The sequence below is a fragment of the Numenius arquata genome, chromosome 10, assembly GCF_964106895.1.
Source record: "Numenius arquata chromosome 10, bNumArq3.hap1.1, whole genome shotgun sequence".
Taxonomy (NCBI): Eukaryota; Metazoa; Chordata; class Aves; order Charadriiformes; family Scolopacidae; genus Numenius; species Numenius arquata.
Window position 1 is genome coordinate 29,920,850 of NC_133585.1, and position 27,282 is coordinate 29,948,131.

At 44.2% G+C, this 27,282-nt stretch overlaps 1 protein-coding gene across 1 annotated transcript in view; it reads left to right on the plus strand.

Moving 5' to 3' along the window:
* Positions 1-27,282, plus strand: part of MAML3 (mastermind like transcriptional coactivator 3) — a 250,802-nt gene that overhangs the window by 151,259 nt on the left and 72,261 nt on the right. The window contains exon 2 of the mRNA XM_074154732.1: positions 7,346-8,836. Coding sequence (XP_074010833.1) covers positions 7,346-8,836 — 1,491 coding nt within the window. The remainder of the gene's footprint in view (positions 1-7,345; positions 8,837-27,282) is intronic.

Here is a 27,282-nt window from a genome sequence, read left to right on the forward strand (position 1 = left end):
TGCCTTTGCATTAAAATTTAAGTTGGAGTTGTGTAGAGGGAGAGACAGAAATTATGAAAGTAAAATATTTGAAAGGCAAACTGAAATTGATAAATGATATATGCACTTATGCTTCAGGAGGATCACACTTTTTTCCCCAGTCTGTTCCAGACACATACAATTTGATCAGGATAGTTGATATTGTTTGTATATATTTCTCCACTGTTTTTTGTACAGATTTCTTCATTCCTGCATCTCTTACTAGCTAGGCATTCTCCACAGTGTTCATTTCTACTGCAGAAAATGTCTTTCTAGCAGCAATGCAGTGGGGTGGTTTAAACATCAGTAAAGGTACACATGCTTATCTGTTCTTCTATTTTGATGAAAGTAATGCACGCAGAGCTGCAAGTCCTCTTATCACACGACCTGAGCAGCTGAAGTACAAAACTTCTTCAGTCTGCAATGAAAATACATCTCCACTGTGATCAGACAGAGCTGAGCCATGGGAGAAGCTACCTCTCTTTCTCTCTCTGTCCCTACAGAAGCGTGTCTCCTTCCCTGCTCTTGCTCATCCCTCTCTCAAAGCACTGAAGAAAGCTCATCCCAGTTCTTGCTTTTCTCGAGCTGTTTCAGCAGACGTCAGCATCCTTACCGGGCTGACTGAGGGCAAGCAGAGTGACAGGGTTTGCCTGGTTTGACTTCGCCAGCACTGTCGCTGTTTTGCTCTCATCTGGTGCCTTTTTTGTTACCCTTCTTCCCCGTCCCCCACTTGACCTCCCAGTGTGTTCCCATTCCCGCTGGTGGCTGGGAGCCTGATAGCTGGCCAGGGCAGGCAGCCCCTGGAAAGGGGGATGGATGGATGCATGCATCCAGCTATCCAGCTGCTTGAGAGAGCAACCAACTCTTCCCGTCCGACCAGCCCAGCTAAAAAGCAAGGATGCAGATCATTTTCCTCACTGTTACTTCTTTCAGGTTTCACAGGTGCCTTGAGCATCTTTTACTTCTTATCATTAATGGGAGTCGGTTTGTTCTTCTGATGACTGACTCTAAAAAGAAGGGTGTTGACAGAGTCCCCAGCATCCTTTAGCAGCCTGGGTAATGGGCAACGCTCTGACCTCCTTCGTGAGGCAGAGGTTACTCTGTGAGCCTGCAGAGTTACTGCACAGGTTACTGGCTAGGTTGGCAGATAAAGATTTTTACCAACTTCAAATAGATTTCACAATGTGAATTTCCTGCGCATTTGAAACATTGCCCTGGCCAACAAGAAGTAGGCAGGCAGGCCCAGCATGGAAGAGCACAGCATGTACTTTAAGCGAGCAATTGTGATCCAAAATCAATTTGCTACGTCAGGCTTCATCCTGTGAGTTAGGAGGCGTCAGTGCAGCGCTTTCAGCAGTGCGAAGAAATTGGAGTAGTCGGGGAGTGGTTTGATGGATGGAACACTTTCATTTGTTGGAAGCAGTGGTATGTAACCCGCTTTGCTCGGCCACTTGGATGAGTTCAGCTCCCACTAGGCTTTTGAAAGGCTGTCCTGTGCTCCCCACCATCTCTGTGTGACACCTGCAGCAAGTGTCGTTTAGAGGCCACTGTGGAGCTGACTTCAGCCACTGGTCACAAGATGTGACCACAAGCAGTGGCACCCTTTGGCACCGTGGACTTCTTAATGGCAGTCTCAGAAGTGGTACAGCAAGGAAGGATGTGCAAGGAACAAGGAATCCTTTCAGATGTTGAAGCTGAATTGCTGGCATGCAAATGGCAATACCGACCATTCCTTATTGATCTCAAATGAGGTGGTTATGGCCATTACATCTTTGCTTAGGAGAGCTGTCACATCCAATCAAATCGCTTAGTGTCACTTCAGAGCAACCCCTGGGACACCTGCTGAGTTGTTGATAGGAGTTGAGCACAGCACAAGGAGTTAAGGAGCGAGCTTGACTCAGTCATCAGGGTGCAAGCCGGAGGTGGCTGAATTGAGGTGGTGTTTGGCAGAGCTCGTGGTGAGCACTCCCTGTCAGAGGTGAAGGGGGTGGTCAAGATCTGTCTGGAGAAGTTCTGGGAGAAGAGGGGAGAAGGAAGGTGGGGCAAGCTCAGGAACACCTGGAAGAAGAGGTGCTAAGCCAGACAGACTGATGGGGAGGGAGAGTAAAAGTCCTACAGGAAAGGACCAAGATGGAGTCTTTGCCCTGGAAGAGAGCCAAGGCCTGTTTGAACATGGATGGCTGGTAGGCCAGACCGTGATTCAACATGAGGAATGGAAAAGATCAATTTTTACTTTTAACAGAAGGAGTCACAGAAGAGCACTGTGGAGAATATGATAACCCTTGCTTTATGTAAACGTGCGTCTTCTCTAAGGAAGATGAACTTTGGGCTTTGGCTGGTTTCTCTGTTTTTCCACAGAGAGCAAAGATAGCTATGGAGCAAGTCACGTCCCATCACAGCTGGGGAACGAGTGCGCCGGACCTCGTCAGTTGTCACCCTTGCCTTGTATTGAACTGGCTAGAGCTGCCTTAAGAAGAGAAAAGTCAGGGGCAACATGTCCGCTGTGTAGCTGGTGCATGAAAGCATCTGTAAAAGTGACCCCAGCCTCCTTGGCTGTGGGCTCACAGATCATCCAGCCACCGAATGGAAGCCGACCTGTGTCAGGCATTGCGAATCATGCTCAGCCTCTACAGGCAGAAAGATAATTTAGCCTCGTGGCTTTTTTTCCATCCCCCGCTCTTTTTTTTTGGTTTGGTTTGGTTTTGTTGTTGAGAGCAGTGGAAGGACTCAGCCGCTGCCACATCCCTGGTCGCTCCCCATGGGTGACTGGACCAGCCACCCACCGAAGGCAGCGCGACAGTGGAGGATGGGCCGGCGAGAAGCTCAGCTGTTGCTATAACAACAGCACCTCCATCTCATTTCTTTTGGAAAAATGAATTGCTGCTGGTGGGATGAAGCGGAGCGGCTTCTCCCTGCAGATGAAAGCCCTGCCGACAGCCTCCATGCTCTCTTGTTTATCTGTTGGCTCTGTCATGGCATGTCCGAGCAGCTCTGCCAAAAATTTCAGGACGGGTTGGGTTAGACCACTCGGGTCCACCTGTGTCTGCGTGTTTGCGTGCACAGCCTCTCTCCCCCCCAGCCTCTCCCCCAGTCAAGATTCATTTAAAAAGTCAACCCGCCAAAGTTTGACCTTTTCTTGCTCTGCAACTAGAGTTTCTCCAAAGGCATAGAAAAAATAGCGCGTCCTGCTTCACTCTCTTCTGCTTTGGGGTAGAAACCTGCTGTGAAATGCAGGTCCATCAGCCAAGTATTTTGTGTGAATAAAGCTAAAGGCCTATGAAGCTGGCAAGGGTTTTATTTTATTTTAGTATTTTTGTTTTGTTTTAATGCTTTCCTTTTATTTTTATTTTATGCATGAAGAGTCTTCTGCTCCTAGACATAAATCTTTAAGCCGCTGCTAATATCTTCATGATGCATACTGTAAATCACATGCACATTCTACTTCTTAGAAGGAGAGGGAAGACACTTTACAGGAGAATATTTTACTTTAGATGTTGTTTTTTACTGAGGGAAGGGGAAGTGCTGGGATTTTAGTCTAAGACACTGTGGAGTCCTGGTGGTGGAAAACTGTTTGCCAGTATATGGTCAGAGTACAATATTCGGGTCATCCAGTAGTTGACACGGTGATTTGGAATGAAATCAAGATATGATAATGAACGTTGCATTGAAAGAATTTGATAAGGATGTTTTTATGTTATTTCCCAAAAGAAGAGATGCATCTATTGTTATGGCTCCTAACCCCTCCAAAATCACAGAGCCAAGGTGCTTCCCCACCTGCAAAGATTGTATCTAGCCTGTTGCCTTCAAATAAACCTTTCATGTTATGTTTCTGTCTACCTACAGTTGTTCAATGAGCAACGAAAATAAAAAGATTGGTTTTTTTCTGGTGCCTGTTAAACCCCCAAATCCTAAACCTCTGAGGGAGAATAACGTGGAGCTACAAACTTAGCATAGACTTAATTTTATTTTCATTTGCAACAAGGACTGATTTCTGGATGTTTGATATTTGATGGAAAGTAGTTTCCATGTTAAAGCTGCTTTTTGTTGTAATGCATGATAAACATGATTATCAATATTTATATACTGGGCATGCTTTTACTTTTGCTAAAGTCACTGTATATATCTACAGGGGGACATCAAAGTTTCAGCCCATGATGAAATCTTTAGGGGCTGATATTTTTAGGGCTGGTTATTTGCCACTAGATTGTTTACCAAAAGAATCCGAAGCTTTCATGTATAAATAAGGTGATGGATTCAGGATAAATTAGTAAATGATGTGAAACCCAAAAGCATGAAATGATGTGAAAGTGTATTACCCTTACCGGTATTCTGTAAGGGATACCTTCAAACTGTTGTGAAATATATGGAGTCAGCTCTCTTGTATTCTCAGGAGATAATCACTTTTGCTAATCCCTGACTTGTCACTAACACAAATTAAGTTTTTTCCCATCTCTTCCTTGTATGAACTTTCCTTCGCGACTAAAAGCCCATCACCAGGTCCTTTGGTATGACTGTTCTTATTTAGCATTTGATCAATATGAACTCAGGGCAAAGGGCCATCACAAGTTTTGGACACTTCTTCAGACCCTGTTTTTGCGTGTGCATGCCCATTGACCTTGGTCTTGAGTCACTTGCTGTTTGGTGACTGGTTTTCTGGTGTGGAAGGCAAAGAGGGATAGTGACTTCGTAGTGAGACGGCTTAGGAGCCAAAACGGGTGATTTCAGCTGTAAATTGTGTGAGTGGCCCATTAGGGCAACATTTAAATATGCTATTTTAAGCCATTATATCAGCTATGTTAGTGACCACCTGCACTTGAGGCCAGATCGTGCTCTCTCTTTTCTTGCTCTGAAGAAAGGTAACTTGGAAGCAGCTGTGCTGCCGTACTTGTGAAGCGGTGCCATTACCACATCCATATTGTCCTTTCCTCATCTCCGGGGTCTGACCGGGGATATATAAAGATCAGTGAAACAAGCTCAGTGGCTCGGCTGTCGTCTTCTGCCACACGCCAGTTACACCGGTCAAAAAGCAGCAGGGAGCTGTAATGCCACACAGTGATATTCAGCTTAACGTGGGTTTTTAGGGGAGGGAAGCAGTGGAGGTGAGAGCCATATCATAAGCCCCCTTGTGGGATCTGATTTTTCTCTTCACACTAGTTCTGGGTGTTGACTTACCTTCCACATCGCTGTTAACTGGCACAGATGAGGCAATTACCACCCCTGGGCAAGGGCCTCTTGCTCGAGCTTGCTGCTACCATGGCACGGAGAGAGGAAAAGGTGATGCCTCTGCTGTGGGGCTCCGTGCTCGGCAGCCTGGTGTGCTCCCGCAGACCATGGCTGATTAATGTGACTGTGCCGGTCTTTAATCGAGAGGGTGTGCTCCCACCTGCATCTGCCACTGTGTGCAGGACCCCATCCCCAGGCATCTGCGAAGCTCATGGGGGCAAGAGCTGCTGTGGTGGGGCACGGGGAGAGGAGTGGGAGCCCAGTGATGGGGACCCCACGCATGCAGTGGGGAGGCCCAAAACATGCTCACAGCCTTCATGACCCCTGCCTTGCTGCGGGTGAGTTCCCCGTCACAGCCGGCGGCACAGGGAGATGAAATTCTCAGTGCAAACCACTGGCCTTGCTGTTCCCCAACCCCCAGAAACCAGGGGCAGGGAAGGACAGCTGCTGTGGAGATCCACAGGCATCTTGCACCAGAGGAGGAGCCCAGCGGAGCAGCATGGCAGAGGCTGTGGTCGCAGAACTTCTGTGTGGCACCATAGAAGCCAAGAGGAGAAGGAATTTCAGCCTGTGGGTGGCTTGGCACACACTGGCTTTGTGCAGGGGGAACAGGCAGCAAAGTCTTGGACACATACGCCAACCGGGGCCCACTGGTGACTCTTAGCCAAGTGTTAGTAATTTTCCCACATAAAAAAAAAAGCTCTTCTGCTCCAGTACGAATCAAGGAGTTGATGGTCTGCTTAAGGACTCAGAGACTTGCCTTTCCGCTTTGTTATAAAGTTCAAATCTCTGCAGTGGACCAGCATGTAGCTTAGTGTCCCCAGCAACGCGTGCATCGGCCGTGTCCTTCTGCGTTGCATGCTGAAGAGGCCACGCGGGGCTGAAGGGCGAGAGAAGGGTGCAGCCTTCTCAGGCAGAACCACTCCCTCTGAAACGGGGGTAAGAAATGGATTTGCTTGCCTGTCTTACACACGGGATGGGAGATCTTAGCCCTCTGGGATGGGAGAAATAAATGGGGTCGGGATTGTGGGAAGAAAGAAGGTTGAGGACCTCTAGGTTAGGGAAGGGGTGGGAGCTGAGTGTCTGGGATTTTCATACCAGTAAAAATACTTCAAAAATTGATAAAATCTTTCAGTATTTTGTCTTCTATTGTTCTAGTATCAAGGATGCAAGTGTGTCCTGAAGGCGTTTGCTAGAGCTGTGACCTCTTTGCTTCCTCCCCTCCCCACTATTGTTTTTTGCCTTAGCCAAAGAGGGATGCTTTTTTTAGCCGTACATAAGCGGAGGACTTAATGTTTGGTGTGATAGGAAAGGACTGTAGGTTGTCACAGTGCATTGCTGTGCTTCTTTTAACCTTAATTTTAAAGCCTATATTAATACACTATTTTTTTTATTCTTACATTCCATTGTTTTATTCTAACATTCTTACATTCCATTTTAATTGCTTTCCTGGAGACTTGTCTTGCTATCATTTATTAGTTATTTATCTTTTACATTAGCTCCTAGCACATAGGTTATTTCCTTTTTTCTGTTGTCTGATTAACATCATGCAAAGTGCCTTCTATTTTTTAGGGTGGATATATTATTTTCCTCACCTAAAATTGATTCTCATTATGTTTTGTAGCCAAGAACAGAGGGCTAATCAAATGAAACTGTTATTGAATTTTCTCAAAAAATTTTAGTGTCAACAACACGTTTCAATATAAGTAGTCAAACAGTTGCGTTGCAGGTATTTTTAAAGAAGCTTCAAGAAGCTTCCAGCAAAAAGATTTTCAGAGTAAATAGTAAATTTTAGTGATTCCTTTTTTTTGGTCCAATTTAAGACTCCTAACTGTGTTAGGCAGCAAAAAGTTGAATTAGTGCTCCCCTATTCGGGGGCAGGTTTGGTTTGGGCTTTTTTGGGTTGGGTTTTTTTGTTGCTGTTTTAGACCATCTTCTCAAATTATCAAGGCATAAGAATGAAATCAAAGAAACTTCCTTATCAGAGTTTTTAAAACTTATGGTCAATACTAAGTTTGATGAGGAGCATCTGTCACAAGGTTCATCAGTGCTTTTTTTTTTCTGCAACTGGTTAATTATTTTTTTTCTCTTGTTTTTCTTTAAGCTTCAAGAGACAGTCAAAAGGAAGTTGGAAGGCGCACGTTCACCTCTCAATGGAGAACAGCAGAATGGAGTTTGTGATGGGAGCTTTTCTCCGAACAGCAAGCGGATACGGAAGGATGTACCAGGCATCGAGGCAATCAACAGCTTGCCCAATAACTTGCCTTTGCCCGCTGTTTCTCCTCTTCACCAGCTTGACATGAAAGCTCCCCTGCCCCTGCAGAACAGTGGAACTCACAGTAGTGGTCTAGAAGACTTGGGTAAAAACGGTGGGCTTTCTGAGATAAAGCTCCCCGTTAATGGTTGCAATGAACTAGACAATAGTTTTAACATCCTGCAGAACAAGGAGCTAAAGCAAGAGCCTTTGGATGACCCCAGCTGCATAGACACTTCTGAAACATCTCTTTCAAATCAGAATAAGCTCTTTTCAGATATTAACCTGAACGACCAAGAGTGGCAGGAGCTAATAGATGAACTAGCCAACACCGTTCCAGAAGATGATATACAAGACTTGTTCAATGAAGACTTTGAAGAGAAGAAGGAGCCGGAATTTCCCAGGCCTGCCACAGAGACTCAAGAGAGTGCAAGCGTGAAAAGTGATCCATCTCATTCTCCATTTGCTCATGTCCCGTTAGGGTCTCCCCAGGTGAGACCTTCTTCTTCTGGTCCTCCGTTTTCAAACGTCTCCACAGCCTCTAGCATAGCTTCCGTGTCCAGCGCCCCACCAGCCCCAATCCCTGCCGGCTCACCAGCAAACTGTGTTGTTCAGTCACCTCAAACCCCCAGCCAGGCCCACACTCCAGGCCAGACGCAGACGCGGTCTGGAAATGGCTATCTTATGAATCCAGCAGCAGCAACTGTGGCTGGATCGGGGCCTGGGCCCGTGAATATGCCAAGCGCTGACCTGTCTCCAGCTGAACAGCTCAAGCAAATGGCAGCCCAGCAGCAGCAAAGAGCTAAGCTCATGCAGCAAAAGCAGCAGCAGCAGCATCCAAACCAAGCCTCAAACTGGTCACCTGTGGGCCCTCCCTCTAGTCCCTACGGAGGACCCTTCAGTGCAGAGAAACCAAATAGTCCAATGATGTATCCCCAAGCCTTTAACAACCAAAACCCAATAGTGCCTGCTATGGCAAACAATTCACAGAAGACCACAATTAATAACTACCTCCCTCAAAATCACATGAATATGATCAGTCAGCAGCCAAATAACCTGGGCACAAACTCCTTAAGCAAACAGCCCAGTATGCTTTCTTACGGCAACACCAAACCTCTGACCCACTTCAATGCTGAGCTGAGTCAGAGGATGACCCCACCAATGGCAAATCCCAGCAAGAACCCCATGATGCCATACATCCAGCAGCAGCAGTCCCAGCAGCCGCAGATGCAAGCTCAGATGGCGCACCTGAGTGAGGAGCAGAAACGCATGCTCATCATGAAGCAGAAAGGAATGATGAACCAGCCCATGGCATATGCAACGCTTCCTTCCCTTGGTCAGGTAAGAGCAAGCGCACGATATGCGGGCAACCATAAAGAGGTTGACACAAAGGCTTAGTAACTCTTTGTATGATCTCCTCCTCTTTTTCCTGGGAAGTATGGAACGTTACTGCAAATGCTTCTTGGACTTTCCATGTGGTATCAGAGCTTGATCATTTTAAGAAATGACTGAAATGGTGGTGTGTTGTGCTTTAGAAATGCTGTTAAATGGCAGATTTTCTGAACTAGTGCTTTTCCCCCGTGTTTCTACTGATGTGTGCTTTTGACCACTCTGGGAAGTTTTGGGTCAGAAGTCACTCCTCCTTGGAGGGTTTGTTTCCTTTTTTTCATTAATGTAAGACTTGATGCTTTTGGATCCCAAACCACTGCACAGCTTAGTTTCCACAGTGTAGACAGAGTTGTTGTCCCCTTCTTCTCGGTACAGGGATCCAGCCAGCTTTAAACAAAATATTTGGCATTTTGGCTCAGGGAACAAAGGAAGGACATTTTTTGGGTGCTGAGTGTCTTTGGTTTCCCCTATAAGAAGTAAGCACAACTGAATGCTTTTAGTGGTGGTTGAACCATGTGTGAAATGAGATGGTTTATTCCAGGACTTTCAAGCAGTCTTTAGCAACCTCAAGTATTCTATTGTTATGGATCTGTAGAGTCTTTCAGCAAGAGGCTAAAGCCACGTTGGCTTGAGTAACTTGGCATCGCTGTCTGACATGGAATACATGCTAACTTCGGCAGCAGCAGCTGCCGGGCTTGGGGAATGCTTTAAATAATGGTTATAGTAATGCCCTGTTACCTCCTAGGTCAGCTGGGTAGTCTTAGTTGCGCAGCCCTTGTGAAGATTTGCACGCTGGTGTCACGGAATGGCTTGAGAATAAGTTTTCTGAATGTTGTTTTAAGGGTTTTAAAAAGAATTAAAGTTTAATGATCAGTTCACAAGGTAGGTAATGCCTTAACAGAAGTTATGTGCCACCAAAACATGTCAGGAATTCTGATACAATAGTACACTAACAGAATTGTTGGTTGATAGATTTAGTGTAACAGCTTTTTACCAAATTAGCTGTTTCCACACCACCTACAAGGAGTACTTCCTTCTGAGCATGGTTTAACTGTGACTCACACTGTAATGCATATAAAAATACAGCAAAATTTGTTATTTCTTCAGCCTGTGGAGTTTGGGGATCTACCAATAGGAGGAGTAGGAGCTTTACGAGGTCAGAGCCCATCACATTATGTAAAATTAATTGCAAAACAAAAAGAAATGTTCCTCTACCTACTGTTTCTGGTTCAGGATGTATAGTGACAGCTCAAAGGATTGTATCTCTATTTTAATTCTGCTTGCCTATTGCATTAGAAATAGCTGGTCTAACGTCTCTTCTTTTGTGAAGACTTACCTAGAGAAATACTGCGATAATGACTCAAAACTCATAAAACTGTAATCTGAGCTACAGAACTTGTCAGGTTGTAACCGAGAGGCAGAGGACGTTTGGCCAGGCTATCTAGTGCTTTGTCATTCCTTTTCTTTGTTTTTGTTAAATCCGTTGAACTCAAGGGCCCATCAAACAGTTGAGAGAACAACCTGCATATATGAAAGAGTTAATGGCATCTCCTCCATTTCATATGTTGAGAAATTCATGTTAATATCTCGCAGCAGTTCTCCAGTGTGAACAGGAAGCCAAGATTTTATGCATCTAATCTCATTCAGTTCCTTCTTTTAATGTAGGAAAAACTAGATTATTTGGAAACAGCTAAACATTCTTCCAAAACCAAGTCCAGATATTAAGTCATTTCTGTGTCTTATCAAGAAGAAACTTAAGGCAAAGCTGTATTTTGTTATATAATATGTGCAATTCACATTTATTGACCCAGTCAGGATGAGGGACTTCTTGCTTGTGCGTAGATGTAGAAAGGTCCTTTCACTACTCGTGAAGCCCGCTTGCTTACACCGAAGGGTTTTTTTTTTTTTTTTTGGTGAGGAAGGTTGAAAGAATAGATTTCTAACTGTAATGTATTTCTTCATTCCTTCCCTTCCTGCTTCCCTGAAAAGCATTTTTCTGCGGAAAATTGGAAAGCTTATTATTGTGAGATGTGCTTGGTAGAAACAGATTGTTTTTGCAAAGGTGGTAAAAACGATATGTTGATATTATTGAGTTAAATTCAGATTGATGCAGATTATCTGATTCCGCTACTTGCTGCATGATGCGGATGGTCAAACTTGCCAGATCATATATGGAAAATAAGGAGATTGCACTCTTCAGTTTGAAACACATTTCTGAATGTCAAGTGAATGTATCTTTCAGTCAGTTTATAGTTTCTGCTTTCATTGTAGTTTTGGTCTTTGATGCAGAATTGTAAAAGTGTGCACGTGATTAAATAATCTTGGTAATCTTGAGGATTTAACAAATGGCTTTTAACAGGGAAAAAAAGAGTCTAGCTATTGCATCTCATGATTAGTACTGATCGTATATTTCTGTCAGGTGACTATTACAAGGGCATATTTGAGAACCAAAAGATGATTTAGGAAATGTCAGGTATGTACAAAACCGCCTGGTCTTATATTCTGTGTACTGCTGCAAAATTCAAGTATGGCAAGTTGCGTGCATGTATACTTAAGGTACTCTTGTCATTAATAAGCAGAATTTTTACATGCACTCATTTCCTAAGTCGTTAAGCATGCTTTAGAGAGACACACCATGTTTTCAGTCCAGCTGGGACCATGCAAATGCTCTGTGGAGGGCAGGTGCCCGTGACTGTCCCGTTAATGTCCATACTGGTGTTCTGGGCTTGTGTCCTGGGCTTGCTGAGCATCACTGCATACTCTTGTGAAGAGAGGTGAGCAGTGAGAGAGGAAGCCGTGCAGCTCGATACCCGTGTGAGTGGTTGGACAGGCAGAGCACTAAATTAGCAGCTTAGCCAACAAAACTAGTATGCAACAAAAGTAGGATTTCTCTAAAGGCTTTCTACGCTGTCGGTATTGAACCTCTCCCCATCAGATGTGTTAGTTCTTTGCTTTGCTGTGCGGATCCAGGGCTGGTACTGGCACTGTGGTTGTAACCTCTGTCACACTAATGCTGAACAACCCGTACGCCCTGAACCACGATGTCCTCTATTTTATACTATACCTTGCTCTCTTAAAGGAGCATTGGGTGGGGTATTTGGTTTTTCCACAAAGCAGATACTGGTTTGGATTTTTGAGTCAGGGATTTTTCCAGGGTTAACCTGGAGGTAATTCAGACTGCTTTTTGTGGAACTGACTGTTAAAACCGTGGTCAGATCCTAAACCATCTATATTCAGCAAAACCCATGCTCAGATCCTGACTCGACAACCTCCAGCATGGCTCTGTCCTTCTACTAGTGTTCCCTCGTGCCTGACTGTTCTCCACTTGGTCAGGCTTGTACTTAGCAATCCCTGCTCTTTTGCCTTGCCCCATGTACCCTGATCTGCCCTAAAACCGGTTGTTAGCTTGTGAGCACATGGCAGGTATTGTGCTTTAGCCTCTTGCTTCTCCTGGGTGGTTCTTTCATTCTTGCTTATCTGCAGCTACAGGCTAAAACAGCAAGTACAGATTTTCACTGAGGTTGGTATTTGAGGGCTAGAGGTTCCCTGCTATTCTGGTTCCCATGTGATAATAAAAGAAATTGGTTTCATACCAAGATGCAACAGGGTCTTTGTTGAGGCTTTTTATGTGATTTAAGAAATAAAAGCAAGCAAGTTTAGAACAACCTTCTCTCTCAAATATTAGAGCTTTGTTTAACCTAAAATGTTCCATTTAGTTTTTGAGGTGTATGTAGTGTTTTATGGGAGGCACTTTTTTTTCTTTTCTTTAAACCAAAAAGTAATTTCAAATTGGGGAAAAGTGAAACCATTTTCTTTGGAAAATTTCAGAATCATTAATTGTGCCTTTTCTTGGTTCCAGCTGTTCAGTATGTATGCATATTGGTAAGAGAAAAAAGCAGCCCAACGGAATAGATGTTGAATGGCTGAGACAGAATTTGATGTTTGGAGCCAAGTGAGTGAGAGAGTAATGAGAGGTCGAAACAAAACAGAATTCTCCGTGGGTGTAAGAAAAATAAAACTAGACTGCAGCTCTTTGCCTGCATGGGACTGTGAGGATGCTGCAATTAGAGTTCCTATTGAAACCACTAGTTAGGTTGTTTGAAACTGGAGGAATGTGAATGAAAAGGAGAAATGACACCATAATAGAAGAATATCTTCAAATTCTCTTTTCTGTCTTTTGTTTCAATCTTATAAATTCAAAATCACAGAATTGCAGAATGGCAGGGGTTGGAAGGGACCTCTAGAGATCATCTAGTCCAATCCCTCTGCTAAAGCAGGTCCGCCTTGAGCAGGTTGCACAGGGTCGTATCTGGGCAGGTTTTGAATGTCTCCAGAGAAGAAGACTCCACAACCTTTCTGGGCAGCCTGTTCCAGTGCTCTGTCAAAGATGCATCATCTGCTCAGTCTGGTTTGGCACGAGAAGGATAAAGGGAGATCTGTGTCCAGAGAACACTTCCAAAATGTAATTGTCTCTGTGCTTTCTAAGTGAAAAGGTGTGTTTCTCACTGGAATTGTAAAAAAGGTATTATACTTTTTTGAAGGTTATCTTTGGGATAGTGAGAAAAAGAGATTGTTATGTTCTGGGATTTGGCCTTTTTTAAAAGCCTACCTGAAAGTAAAGAATAAAGTCTACAGATTTGTATTCACTACATGAAAGCGTGGCAGAAACACAACTGTCTCACTGGATCTTAGGGGAGACAAGCTGGAAGGGAAATAATGACTGAGACTGTGAGGATCACTTGCTGAACAGCCTATAGACATGTAATGAATGCCCGTCTGTGCTGTGTTTGACTCGCAGCCACTGATTTCCACAAAAGGTTTGCCCTGGAGTTCAGCTGTGGTGCCTGCCTTTTACAAATGCCAAAATTTGCTCCCCAGAAATCTGTCTCCCCATAGACTCTTGAGTACGGATGGGTAATCGAAATGTGCTCAGATGGATTCTGACCATCTCACCAGGCAATTTGTAAACAGTAGCCTGGGCTTCTTACCGTTCCTGCTATCATCTGCCCGTTGCGTTGGGAGGGAGGTCATGGTAGCATAAAGCACTGGAAACAAATGTTGAACAGCACTTGGCTAAGATCAGATCTCCATAGCATAATCCTAAAAACCAAATTTGGGCTTGTTGGTATTTCCTCACTTTGCCACCTGTGAGTGTGTACTTTTTAACCTAATACATACTTTGTTCACTCCATATGGTAAATGTTTTTCTGAAATACTAAGTTTTTTCTCTAGTCTAAGCCTTCCAAAATCGAAGCATAAGAGCACTACTCCCATGCCCCAACTGAACCAGTCATCTTATCATAAGAAAACCATAGATGTCTTTGGTGAAACCTACTTTCCTGAAACCATACTGACCGGTATTCCTGTTTTATCCTTTGAGTCATCGCTGGTAGAGAACTGAAACCAGTTGTTCCATTGTTATGCTGGACAGTGTGTCAGAATAACCGGTCTTTTTCTCTTTTTAAATATCGCAGTTGTAGTGGTATCTTTGGTTCTTGGAAACTTCTCCATTTGTACAGGATTTGTTAAACTACATTGTTGTGTGATTTGCTTCATGTCTAGTTTCTTGAAGACTCAGAGTGTGAGTTATTCTCATCTGTAAAAAATTGTCCTACATTACTTTTAGAAGCAGAAAATTTGTATTACTCACTGCACGAAGCATATATTAAATGTCCCCTATTTTGAAGCCGTCATGATACCGTACTTTTTCTTCCTACATGAGCTAGATTGCCACGTAAAGAGCAGTTTGTACTGTTATTTAGTACAGACCTGTTAGTCTGATGATATAACATGTGCCAACCAACTCTCCTTTAGTTTTATTAGTTACGACTATAATTGCAAAGCACTGTGATTTTGAAATGTCTATAGCCAGTAGCAGCATATTTTTACATAAAGTGCTACCTTTTCTTGTTGTGGGTTTTTTTTGCCATTTTCTCCTTAAAGTCCAAGTTATCACCATCAATTTTAGTTTTCCAGTCTCATGACTCATTCCACCTGCTTTCAGCAATACCAGCTGAATAATCCATATATCTATATTGTATCCTTATTGTTCCTAAGCCTCCCTACCTCTTCTTGTTTATTGTTTATGCTCTTAATGTTAATATGCAGGTGGTGTAAAACTGTTTTCTTTTCCACCCGTTTTTATGGTTGGATCTGTCATAAACTGGCAACACAGCACCACTGAACATACTGGAATGTTTATATCATGCTCTCCCGCAGGCTGGTTTGCTGCCCTCTGACCATCAGCATATCTAATTTAGTACAGAAAGGTTGATGCTTTCAGTGGTAGGTGGTGAGTGAAAGATCCACATGGTCATTTCGTTGTATAACAGTGTTCCAGTGGTGTCCGGAAAATCAAAAGCCCTCCTTCCTGTCCTGCTTCCTCCACCTGGGCGGCCGCCTCCGAGAATCAGCATATTCGCTGCGGGAGAACTGCAGGGCTAAACCCACTGACGCTTTTACTCCTTGTGGATCAGGAAAAGTGCTTATTGCCAAATGGTACCTGTCGTGTTTTGATGTAAACTGTCAACTCCTGAGCTGGATTCTGTTATTCTCCATTTTTATTTTGAGAGAAGACTTAATCCAAAGACTAAGACTGAGGTTCCCATCCTTGACAGTGCGCTTTATCTATTTATTGTTCAGTGCCTCGCAGCTGGCTGCCAGAGCTCGCAGGGCACTTCTCTGAGTGTTTTGCATGACTTGGTCTGATCCCTTTCTCTCCACTCTGTGTGATCTTGCATGGCCCAAATAGGATGCAGATTTGATCGCAGCTTGCGTTTAGGTAATATTTTGGAGTTTTAAATTTGTCCCTCTGTCATTTCGCTAAGACTGTCCTTAGGCTGTCCTTACCTTTAACTTTTTCTGAAGTCTAGACATTTAGAGTACTTCTTGCCCCTGTATTTTCATTTTTCTTCCATAATTCCCAAATTTGCTGGCTTGCTTCTCAACATCTCAGAAATATTAGCTAGATGTTAATTTTAGAGGAATCTATATTCTGATGTTTAAATTAATGAATATATAAGTCTGAATGTCTCAAAAAAAGACAGCTTGTGCCCCGTAACACTGCTGGTCATAAATATTCAGAAATTCTAAAAATGCTTTGAAATTGTGAGCGCATAAATAGGATATATATTGGGGATGGTGGTGGTAGTTATCTTCCTGTTTTCCAAACCACTAGGATCCTTGTTTTCCAGTTCTTCTTTATCTGTCTGGGACAGAAGTTTACTTTTTAAAGTAAGGCTTTGATTCTCCCTTACCCCTTTGACTCCACAATATGAAAGTGAAAGGAAAACATGTCAAATTATAAATCTTACAATAGCATTGCAAGGTAATGTAATACTGGGGATTTTCCTTACCCCCATTTCAGTGTCATCTGTTCTTGTAGTACCCAGCTGGATGATTAAGGTTGTGGTGCAACTCCAAACCTTTTTCTTGGAAGCTTCTCTTTGGTCTTGTTTGTACTTGTCACTTGTCACGTAGTCCTTTTAGAAAAGGCACCTCTCAGAAACAAATGACATTATTTCTAAGTTACTGGCTGTACTGAGGACATAAGTGAAGTAATTGCTCAGTGTGTACCAAAATTGCTTCGTTTGCCATCCACAAGGAGGCTGCACGTGCATTTTTGGCATGGAGTGGATTTACTAGAGCTTGCAGCTAGTAATAAAATCATCAGCAACTCCCGAGCAGATTTAACAGTATGGATGCAGGGCTAGGGAGGCCTCTGTTTCGGAGGCACAAGGAAGATCTTCCTTCTCTCTCCGACCTTCCAGGTCTCAGGCTAACCCACCCCGAGGTCGGTGGTCAGCTTTCCCTTGCCATCAAGGGGAGTGAAGCAAGCCTTGCAACTAGTTTTGGAAGAGAAGAGGCTTTGCTGGGAAGGCCGGGGAAGGCTCTGCAGCTCTCCACCCATTTCCTGTGCTGGGGGCAGTTCTGCAGGGGACACCGTCCAAGCCAGCCAGCCATAAGGAAGAGCAGACACGTGCTGTGCGGTGCGGTCCTCTGCTGCGAGCAAGGAGGGGGCATTTCACAGTGGCCTTCTGCTAGTGCTTACTGCTGTGGTTTGGATCTGAAGATACTCAGACCCACCATGTTTCCACAGAAGAACCGTTTAAAGTTGTTTTTTTCCTGTCATTTTAAAAGATCCTTTTATAAATACATAAGGGATTAGTCTTCAACAGGCAGATAACAATGCGCTTTAGATTAATGAGAGCTGAACCCTTATCGCTTGCTGTACTGATTGTAGGAGATGAACCGGACTGCCTTCTTTCAGGCTGCATTTCCACCTTTAGCAGTGCTTCTAAGCCCGAGTGTCATTTTGTGTATCCCTGACGACATTAGATTTAAAATTTCCTTTCGACTCTTCTGTTCTGCTGGGAACAAACTGTAAGCTAACGCCTTTGCTAGGAAAGCCTCTTCTAGGTAGTCTGAGAGTTTATTCTCCAATTTAAATGTAGTCTCATTATCTCTCCCAACCTATGTAGAGAAAACTGGAGGCTGGATTAAAAATTAACTCTCTTTCCATCTCTTTTTCCATCTCCCTCCCATAGTAGGCGCTTATACAAACTGAGATTTCATTCCGAGCAAGCTTGTAAATATTTTTATTAGTATTTGGAGAACAGATTCATTTTAGATATGGAATTATTCTTACAACAAGACTTATTCTTGAATAAGCAGTACCCTTCCCTGTGCTCCCTTTACCATAGGAAGGATGCAATGACTCTGCTGCTTAGCTCCCTTCAGTACCATTCATGCAGTTTATGCTCCCACCATAGGTTCATGGTGATCACCCAGACTGCTTCATTGAGGACCCCCTTTCCTTTCCTGCATTCTCCCTCTACTCTGATTTCTGTCTATTAAGGAGCTTGCAGCAAGCAAAACTGCTTATCAAATAATCAGTCAATGAGGGTAAAAGTTATAGGGTATCCTGTAATTAAAAAGCCTATTTTAAACTATTAATAGATTGTGGTTACTTTAAAAGCAAGCTCCATCCTGTTCTCTCTTTTAGTCGTCTTTTTTTTTTTTTTTCCTGTGACATGTAGGTGGCTCCTTCCCTGCCCATAGCTCTACACTCAGACAGAAGAAGAGACACCATCGGGGAGGTCCCCACGCTGTATACATCCTCCTTTGCTGTCTCCTGCACCAGCTCCTCTCTCCTGTGTGCAGGATGACTGGGAAAGGCTTTTGGGGGGGCCGGGCCAGAAGGGCTGCCGTGTTTCAAAGGATGAGCTTTGGTGCACGTCAAGAGCCAGCCTGGGGAGCAGGCAGAACCGCTGGGTTCCTCTTCCACCATACCCATCACCAGAGTTACCAGTGTAATGGGGAAATTGCTTCCTTTGCAAGTGGGAGGGGAGGTGGGGGAGTAAGAGGGAGTCCTTTCCAGCTGCTCCTGAAGGCAGTCACGTCCATCTGATCCAGCTGACAAAAAAACATGTTGCGAGGGAAGAAAATCTTAGTATTCCTGCCGCGGTGGTGCTGAGTCTGGGCCTCTGTGCGAGGTGTGGGAGCCACATTTCAGAACAGGTAGTGCCCGCCTCAGAGATCTTGCAGCTAATTAAAGATTGCACAAGGTGAAAGCTTCATTTTGGGTAGCATCGTGAAAAGCTCAAAAAGTCAGAAGTGCCACCATTGAAGTTGTCCACAACTATCTGTGCTACTCTGCAAGGTGCAAGAAATGGCAGAAAAGGAAGAATGACACAGGGAGAGAAGCTAAAGCATACAACTGTCTTATGAGAGGCTGAGCACTGCTAGAAAGAGAAAATCCCCTGCTCTGTTGTAATCCCATGTTCCTTAAACGTCTTCATCCACTCAGTAGCATTTCAGCGACACTGAAAGAGGCTGATTGTTTATCCCAAAAGCATGAACTCGGCTCAGCTCTGTTGCTCAAGGAGAACATCAGTAAGTACTGATTAATGTTCCGACTAGGAACTTAGGACCAAGTAAGACTCCTGTTTTCAGAGGAAAACTAATAGTCTCATCTCTAGAGGCTCATTTTCACTCACCTTTGTTTACTGTAGTTCATGGCTTGTAGCTCAGGATGTTCTGAACTTGTGAGCAGTCAGCGTCACTGTGTTTTGTGGAGTTACATGTGGAGCCCAAGAGCTTTTTACATTTGCGCGTACGTACTCCTTTGTGGCTAACATACCTTTTTGGACATATATTACCAGGAGCTTTTTCGTCCCTTCTCTAAAGCAATGTGACTTACAGCCTGCTTCTGAGCCATCAGTGGAGGGCTTGGCCACCCGATGCTGGAGCAGCGCAGCACCGGTGTCAGTGTGCCTTCAAAAGCTTCAACCTCAACTTCTGCTCTCCGTGTCTCTGCCTAATCTGTGTCTGTGTCAAGGAGCGCTCTTTGATGAGCAGTCAAGCCTACACAGCTGGCTATGATGTTCCAGCTCAACAGTGAAATGTACCTTGCACTTCTGAATTCCTATTCTGTCTTTTATTTTATCTACGTGGAGCCTTATTCTGGTGCTTTCCATAGCATTTTTGAATATTCAAGTCCAGTGCTGCCTAGAAGCGTTATGCTATTGGCTTGTGTGTTCCATCCAGAAAGATTTCCTAATGTCTGTGATGTGCATGTGTCCGTAGTAGGAAAACTTAATACCTCTTGAAAGACTGTCCCAATAAGTGGTTAAATGCAGATTTGTAGTCCTGCATTCAGGAGGTTCTGCCAAATCCCAGCTGATGCATCTAATTTGCTAAAGAATGCGGCTTCTGCTCTCTCAGCAAAGATTTCATTCCTCACGAGCAGTGGGAAACTTGCCCTTTTTTTTGTTATTGTTCAGCAGCTCAGCATTAAGTCTGAGACAGCAAACTTTGTTACTAAGGAGAGAAACTAGTCTGTTGGTCCCTACGTTCTCCATTCTCATGTAGTGCACGCATACTTGTATTCTTGAGTCTTCTGTTTATTTAGCCCCTCTGTGTGTGTGTGTGTGAGGAATGTTTTGCAGGCATTAGCCCACAAGCATATCTTACACATGGTAAGGAAACCACCCATTCTTTGTCAACACATCTTCCAAACAGGTGGCTTCCTCATTTACACCTGGTAGGAGCTTGTTAGCAGTTCTTGCTCCGCAGTAAGAGTGGGAGCTGTCTAGAGAGGGTCAAGTACCTCATAGGAAAGCAAGCCCAAGTCCCGCAGCACTGTCATAAAATCATGTTTTAATGTTTTCTTTTTTTTTGCTTCTGTTTCTGCCCTGAGAAGATTGACTCCTTTTCTGACATGATGTTCCTTATAGGCTTGAGAGTTAACCTCCTCAAAAGAATCTGTGTTTTAAATTATTTTTTGTACATAGTATTGCCTAGAGAAAGCAAAATTCCTGAGATTGCCCAACATGCACTTTCCAGGGAATTATTTTTTCAGTGTGTACTTCTTTCCCCTGAGTCCAGCAGGTTAGGGTTTTTATTTTTTTTTATTAAAATCTGTCCTATATTATTTGTCTCTTCCTCTTTCCTCACCTGCTACTCCATGAGCTGTTTTTCTTTCTCTCTCTAAACTGCCTTCTCAAGTTTACCCTCTGTTTCCCCTCATCCAGCTATTATTTCTCTGCCTCTCCTTCTGATCCATTTAATAGCACAGGACTGTGTTTTGGTATTGTCACAGTATGCAGGAAATCACTGTAGACACCATGGCTTTCTGCGGTCTGTATACCTCCGGCAGATGGAAATAGTATGAAATATTTGTTGTCATATTAAATGTTTTTTTAACTAGTCATGGAACAGATGAAGGACTGGGGGATCTTAGCTATAATCTCACTAATGTGGTGGCACCATCCCTGTGATAAATCTGGCTGTTCCACCTTCAGTCTGTCCACTAATCCATCTCAACCAGGACTTTAATGTTGCAGACTATGGAGCAGCTTCACTGGATCAGCATTATTTGTAGTGTATCCTTATTACAGATGGCTAAAACAAAACTTAAAAAGTAGGAGTTTTCTGTTGTTGAATTGCCAGTGACTTGTATTTTCCCACACCTTGAGGATTTGTCTCTGGCAGTAGAAGGCAGTAAATTAGTCTTACAAGCCCTTGCATTCTTACAGATGGAAAAGCAATTTTAAGTAATTTTTTTTTGGGGTGGCTTTTAAGCTGTATTAATGATACCTTCTCTTCATGTTGTGTGAAACTGGTCTCGTCATTTGAAGATAGCTTCACTGTTCCCACAGAGAGATTCATAGAACTGAAAGGTTAAAAGCCTTTTAAGACATTTCTGGAATAGTTACTACGTAGGTCACAAACTACACAATGCACATAGATGTATAGTAAAATTTAATGTATGCGTTGGCTCTGAGGCAGTGTTTACCTCATTTATCTTACCACATGGAGGTTACTAGTTCAGGATCAAGAAGAAATATTTCTGTGTTTCTAGGAAGTACCAGTGGCTTCACCAGGTGCCTGCTCGCATCCACTAACCTCACTCTGCAGTAAAAGGGAACAGGGTGGGGAAAAGGTATGGGACAGTACTAAAAAGCTTGTGTGTCTGGAGCAGATGAAGATCTGAGTTTCAGCTGGACATGTCACTGGCACAGTTTGCTCAGGGAAGTTGTGGATGCCCCATCCCTGGAGGTGTTCAAGGCCAGGCTGGATGGGGCTTTGAGCAACCTCTGGTGGGAGGTGTCCCTGCCCATGGCAGGTGGGTTGGAACTAGATGACCTTTTAGGTCCCTTCCAACCCAAACCATTCTGTGGTTCTATGTTGGGGATTGTGCACCATGACACAAGAAAAGTCACCAGCTGTGCTGCTGCAGAAGTTTCCGTTTGCACTCACCCAGTTCCTGCACCTGGTTTGCAGGCAGCACGGGGATTGCATCCTCACTCCTTCCCAGGCCGCAGATAACAGCAAAAACCGCTACCAAAAAAAATAATCCTTGACTCCAGTTACATAAAGGGTGGGCTGTTTTCCAAGGGTCCTGCTGAAAGGGACACAGGTGTCACCTGCAGACGCACACAGCTTGAGGGAGGCTGTTTTGGCTAGGGATGGCTGGCACACCAGGTGCACTGCCAGCGCATGATTTTGATGCTAATGAATCAGTGGAAAAGGCTTCAGTTAGCCACAATACAGCGGTGGCAAAGACGGGGGTGGGGGGTGGGGGGTGTCAGGGAGGGGTAAAACCAAGGGTACCAGTGCCAGCCCTTCAGGAAAAAGGAGCTTGTGGGAAGAGTGGGGCCCCTAAGCTCTACTGCCATAGAGTAAAAGCTGCACTGCTCGCACCCCTGCCTCTCTCCTCTGTGCCTGTCACTCTGTGTGTGTGGACATGCACACGTGTGTATGTATTGCTCTGAGAGCAATGTTTCCTGTTGCAGCTGGGCAGGGGAATCATAGAATGGTTTGGGTTGGAAGGCACCTTAAAGATCATTGAGTTACAACCCCCCTGCCATGGGCAGGGACACCTCCCACTAGACCAGGTTGCTCAAAGCCCCATCCAGCCTGGCCTTGAACACCTCCAGGGATGGGGCATCCACAACTTCTCTGGGCAACCTGTTCCAGTGTCTCACCACCCTCACAGTAAAGAATTTCTTCCTAGTATCTAATCGAAATCTCCCCTCTTCCAATTTAAAACCATTACCCCTCGTCCTATTGCTACACCCTCGATAAAGAGTCCCTCCCCATCTTTCCTGTAGGCCCCTTTTAGGTACTGGAAGGCCACTATAAGGTCTCCCTGGAGCCTTCTCTTCTCCAAGCTGAACAACCCCAACTCTCTCAGCCTGTTTTCATAGGAAGCCAAATAAAGACCAGCAGAACCCAAACCTCTTACAGCTTATTATCCACTCACCTATCTTGAGCATCCTGCCTACCCGCTCTGCCTCCCAGCCACCCCACAAAGCTTCCTGTCAGAAGGCATTCATGTGCTTTGGTCCTGTAGCAACGTAGGCTGAAGCAGAGTGGAAGTGTCAGGGCTGTAAACTCAGCAGGGGTCCCAGCCTTGCGACTGCTATAGCCAACAGCAGTTGTGGGGTGGTTAGCGCGGACTGGGGGCTCCCCTGAGTTCACTCTGGCATTGCTGCTTTCACCAAAGGCAGCTGAGGGCTCCTCTTTCCTCTGCTTCTGCTCAGGTCCTCTGCTCTAGGTACAGTATACCATGAAAAAAACCACCCAAACATTAATGTAGGCAAATGAGCTGTTTTACCCATGATCCCAAGAAGCACATTCTTCATGGACTTTTGGAAAATCATCATGAGTAAGTCTGAAATCCATGTGCTGCTGAGGACACTGAACAGCAGGGCACTGAACAGCAGGGCACTGCTTTGTTTTTAAGGTGGTCTTTTATCACCTCTCAGATTTTTAAAGAAAAATGGTGTGGGTTATTTTGATTGATTTTCAATTAATTGAGAATCCCGTGGTCTCTCTCTCCTACATTTTCCTTACCTATTCCACCACTTCTATTTTCCTATTAATAGACGATGCTTTGCCTTTTCAGCTGAGTGAGTGCTTTCTCACCTACACAGCCCTAGTCAATGGGAGCTGCTTACGTAAGGACTGCACAGTCTGCCCCCTGTGCGTCTTAATGAAACTGGAGAAATGTGGGGGTTTTTTTCTAGTTCTTTAGGATTAGATTCTTCTTTCTCAAAGGCTTTTTTTGGCCTCAAAAAATTAGATCACCACTATGCAAAAAACAACCCACTGTGATCACAGCTTAATTGCACAATGCCTGTGCTTTCTTGAATGTTGTTCCCATCTCTTCAAGATTGAGTAAGATCCAGTGGGCTGGACCTTTGATCTGCATAATAAAGGACAAGGAGGCAGTCTGTAAATCCTTCCCTTCCATCTTTATTTTTTGCAGTTTGGGACCTGAAGGCTTGAAATAATTTTTGCTTGCTAAGAGGAAACTTTATGTAATAAATGTGGAGATGCCATTATGCTAATTAGTGTTGTTAGGAAAAATCAATGTATGTATGTCATCCAACAGCAAGCAATGATCTTCTCACAATCAGCAATTTATCATGCATTGCCAATGCAGTAGGGCTAGGACTATTTTATTCAGATAAATTTCTCATTCATTTAGTCAGTAAATCATGGTGCACTTCATGATAGTCATTTTTAATGTGATTGCATTTTGTTAAGTTTTAATCACGCATAATGGATTTTTTCTGGCAATGAGGTCAACCTGTAGTCTCTTCCTCTGTCATTTGTATCTTACCGTCTCAGCATGGAGAAGCTCTGGGCCATACCCAGGTGCCCTGGGCTGGGAGGAGATAGGGAGACACAGGAAGAGGAGCTGTTAAGATTGGTTTCAAGCATCTGATACTTAGCTGAAGATTTACGCTAAGTGGGATTATACTTTGCCTCCAAATGTAACAGAATTTGCTTGAAAACTGTGTTTGCGCGCTCTCTAATGATGCTTTTGAGTTGATCAGTTTGAGTCAGGGCTGTGGGAGCACCTTCATTCCACTGGATACCCTGGTAGGGATACGTCCGGTGGTGCTCTTTTATCCGCAGATTGCGCTGAACTTTTTCACTGGCAAAGCAGTGGAAGATGAGGTGCAGGTGTGAGGCAGGGAACCATCGTGGTTTTCAATGAGAGATGGGCTCTTTTCTTTGGTGTCTTCATCTTGCATCCAAATTCTGCTGCGACTTGCTCGTTCTTAAGCTGGTAGAAAAGGTCCTGTTGTCCTCATCTACAACAGGACTGTGCCCTGGATCTCCCTTGCAACTTCAGTACGATTCTGCTGTTCTTGCTTATATTTCTGAATGGCTGTGGAGTGTTTCCATTTGCTTCTTATATACGTGGTTTGACTTTGTGTTCTTCTTCACTTGAAGCAAGCCATAATTGTCTTCTCTTTCTGGTGGCTTCCCTATGTTTTGGTCATTTCCTTCCTCCTTGCACCTCCTCGCAATCTTTGTCCATTTTCCTTCACTTGCCTTCACACATTTTTCCTTTCTTCCTTTTTGTCAACCAAAAATACTCTTTTTCTTCATTCACCTCTCCGTATAAAGCATAGTAAGCTTTCTCAGCATTATGCCCACGGAAAAGGGAAATGGGAATACAGGGAGGAGTATTACAGAGCACTGGAGATGCTTTTCTGCCTCAGGTTCTAGCGCTGTGCCATTGATGAGGGGGTTGAGCTGCTTGGGCTGGATTGCTTGTGCAGGCACGGGGAGGAACACCACCAGTCCTCACTGACTGCTTCAGCAGTCCCCCATGACAGAGAAGACAACACATCTCTCTTCTCCTTGGATTCACAAGTGTGGTTACACAGTCAGGCTCAGGCTTGTTAAACCCCCGGGACAGAGACCTGAATCTCCTGTAGATGCTCTTCTGCACTCCCTGCAGCACTGTGCCCACCCCTCGCTGTCACCTGTGTGGATGTGGTTTTCTCTGCCTCCTTTCAATGAATGTAGTCTTCATGCAAGATCAGTATATCATTTAGAAAGGTTTTTGAGTTCCTTTGGGATGAAAGGTACTATATGAGTATAAAATCCTCTTAATGTCCCAGAAGGCTGGCCATCGATCTTGGAACAGCCATTTCAATTCTCCCTCCAGATTCCCTGACTTCTTTCTTTTGTTGTTCTACTGAGAGAGTGACAATCTGGAGACTGATGACCCTTTCTCTTACCACAGTACCAGAGGGGGAAGAGGGAGAATTAATTGTCTGTGAATTTTGCAGGAGGTTTTTCCTGCTGTATCAAACGACCAGGATACCTTGTGTGTACTGATGCTGTGACTCCCCACTCGCTATGACTTCCACGCGGGGCCTGACCTGCTCTTTCTAGGTTGGACTGTCTCTAGTTACACTGGTGCAAGTCAGGAATTTTCATCGAAGTGGATGAAGTTATGCAGAAGCCATTTTAGAAAAGAACTGGATCTTTTGTTTGGTAAATGGAAATTGAGTAAACCTTCTCTTCTTTTTTGTTAATATTTAAGTGAAGAGCACCCTGAAGACATTTTGTATCTTAACAGGTTTTTAGTATCTTTCTCTCTGTCTTTCCCTGTCTCTCTAATGCAACTTTGCCTACAGCCCCATGCATTAGCAATGCAAAGCAGATTTTTGAAAGACAAGGGAATCCAGGCTCTTCCAGATGAACACTGTGACTTAAAAAAAAATAAAAATCTAGAAAGAATAAAGGTTGTCCAAGTGGCATATGGCATGACAGTGACCCTGCTGTAAGGACAGACGTACAGAGCTGATGGTAATCCTATACTGGAGCCAGATAACATCCTGAGGTTAGGAAATCAAAGCCCCATGCTTTGGCTTAGCAGAGAATTAGCATGTGGAGCTTGCGTTAGCTCTGGAAACAGGGCACTTCAGTTCTTAGTCATGTTGCGTTTGGGGCTTGCAGCAAGATCCTGCCTCATCCTGTGCAGGAAAATCAGACCCACGTAGTTTGACCAGGGAACAGAGTACGTTTAGTAAAGCTTCACTGCTAGACGGATTTGTGGAGAAGGTGTATATTGTTTCTGCTAATTAGTTCAGAGAAGTTAATGTCTACTACTGCAGGAACAGGTCATAAGCTGCTTGGTCATATGCTGCTTAAAGCTGTGTGAAGTTGGGGAATAAGCGGCGATGCTCAGAGCAGAGTACAGTAAATGACTGCGGCAGAGGTGGTAGCACTTGGTACCCAAGGGACATTTTCAGGGATTTTCCACATGGGGACCCCAGGAAGTAACCTACAGCAAACCAAGCCTCAGGCCTGTACAAGAGTCACCTCCGCATACGGGAGTTTTAACGTCCTTTAATGACACACCCGGGTCCCAAGGCTTGTTAGTGGAGCCCTAGTTCCTGCGGGTCCCGGCGCAGGCGATGCTCTGGCCAGGGGAACTGGTGCCCAGAGCTGCGCTCCCGGCACTCGGGCTAACGTGACTCTGTTGAGGAGTTTTGTGGGGCGATTTTGAGTGGTCAAGCACTGCACAAAGGCGTGTTTTTCTTCCAGAGAGAAAGGGGAATACACGTGATGTCATTATTTTCACTTCCCAGTAGTACACCAGCATGGCTTGGCATCGAATGAGTGAATCCCTTGTTACATAAATGCTGTGCTCTTGTTAAAAAAAAACCAATTGCTGTCAGACAGTAATGAAACCCAAGAATTTTTGCATCCTCTGGTGAACTGCCTCTACCTCACCCAAGCCCACCTCTCTCTGCCCTGCTGCTTGTGATTTCCCCTTCTTTTTTATGGTTTTTAAATATATTTAGCAATGAGACCTTCCTTATGGATATTTTAGTAAGTAGGTCATGTCTTCCAATACACGGTATCAATAGCAACTCTTGGAAAATAGAAACAGATATTAATAGGATAGGACCATCGTTTTTTGGTACAGTTTTGGATGTCATGGCAGCATTCAGTTAGGCTTGATTTTTAAAATGGCTAAGTGATCCCTATTATATCTGGTGTTGAGAAAAAGGGTGATCAGCACTGAGACATTTTGACTGTACTCATCACATTTCATTTTGAATTTGCTTTTATTT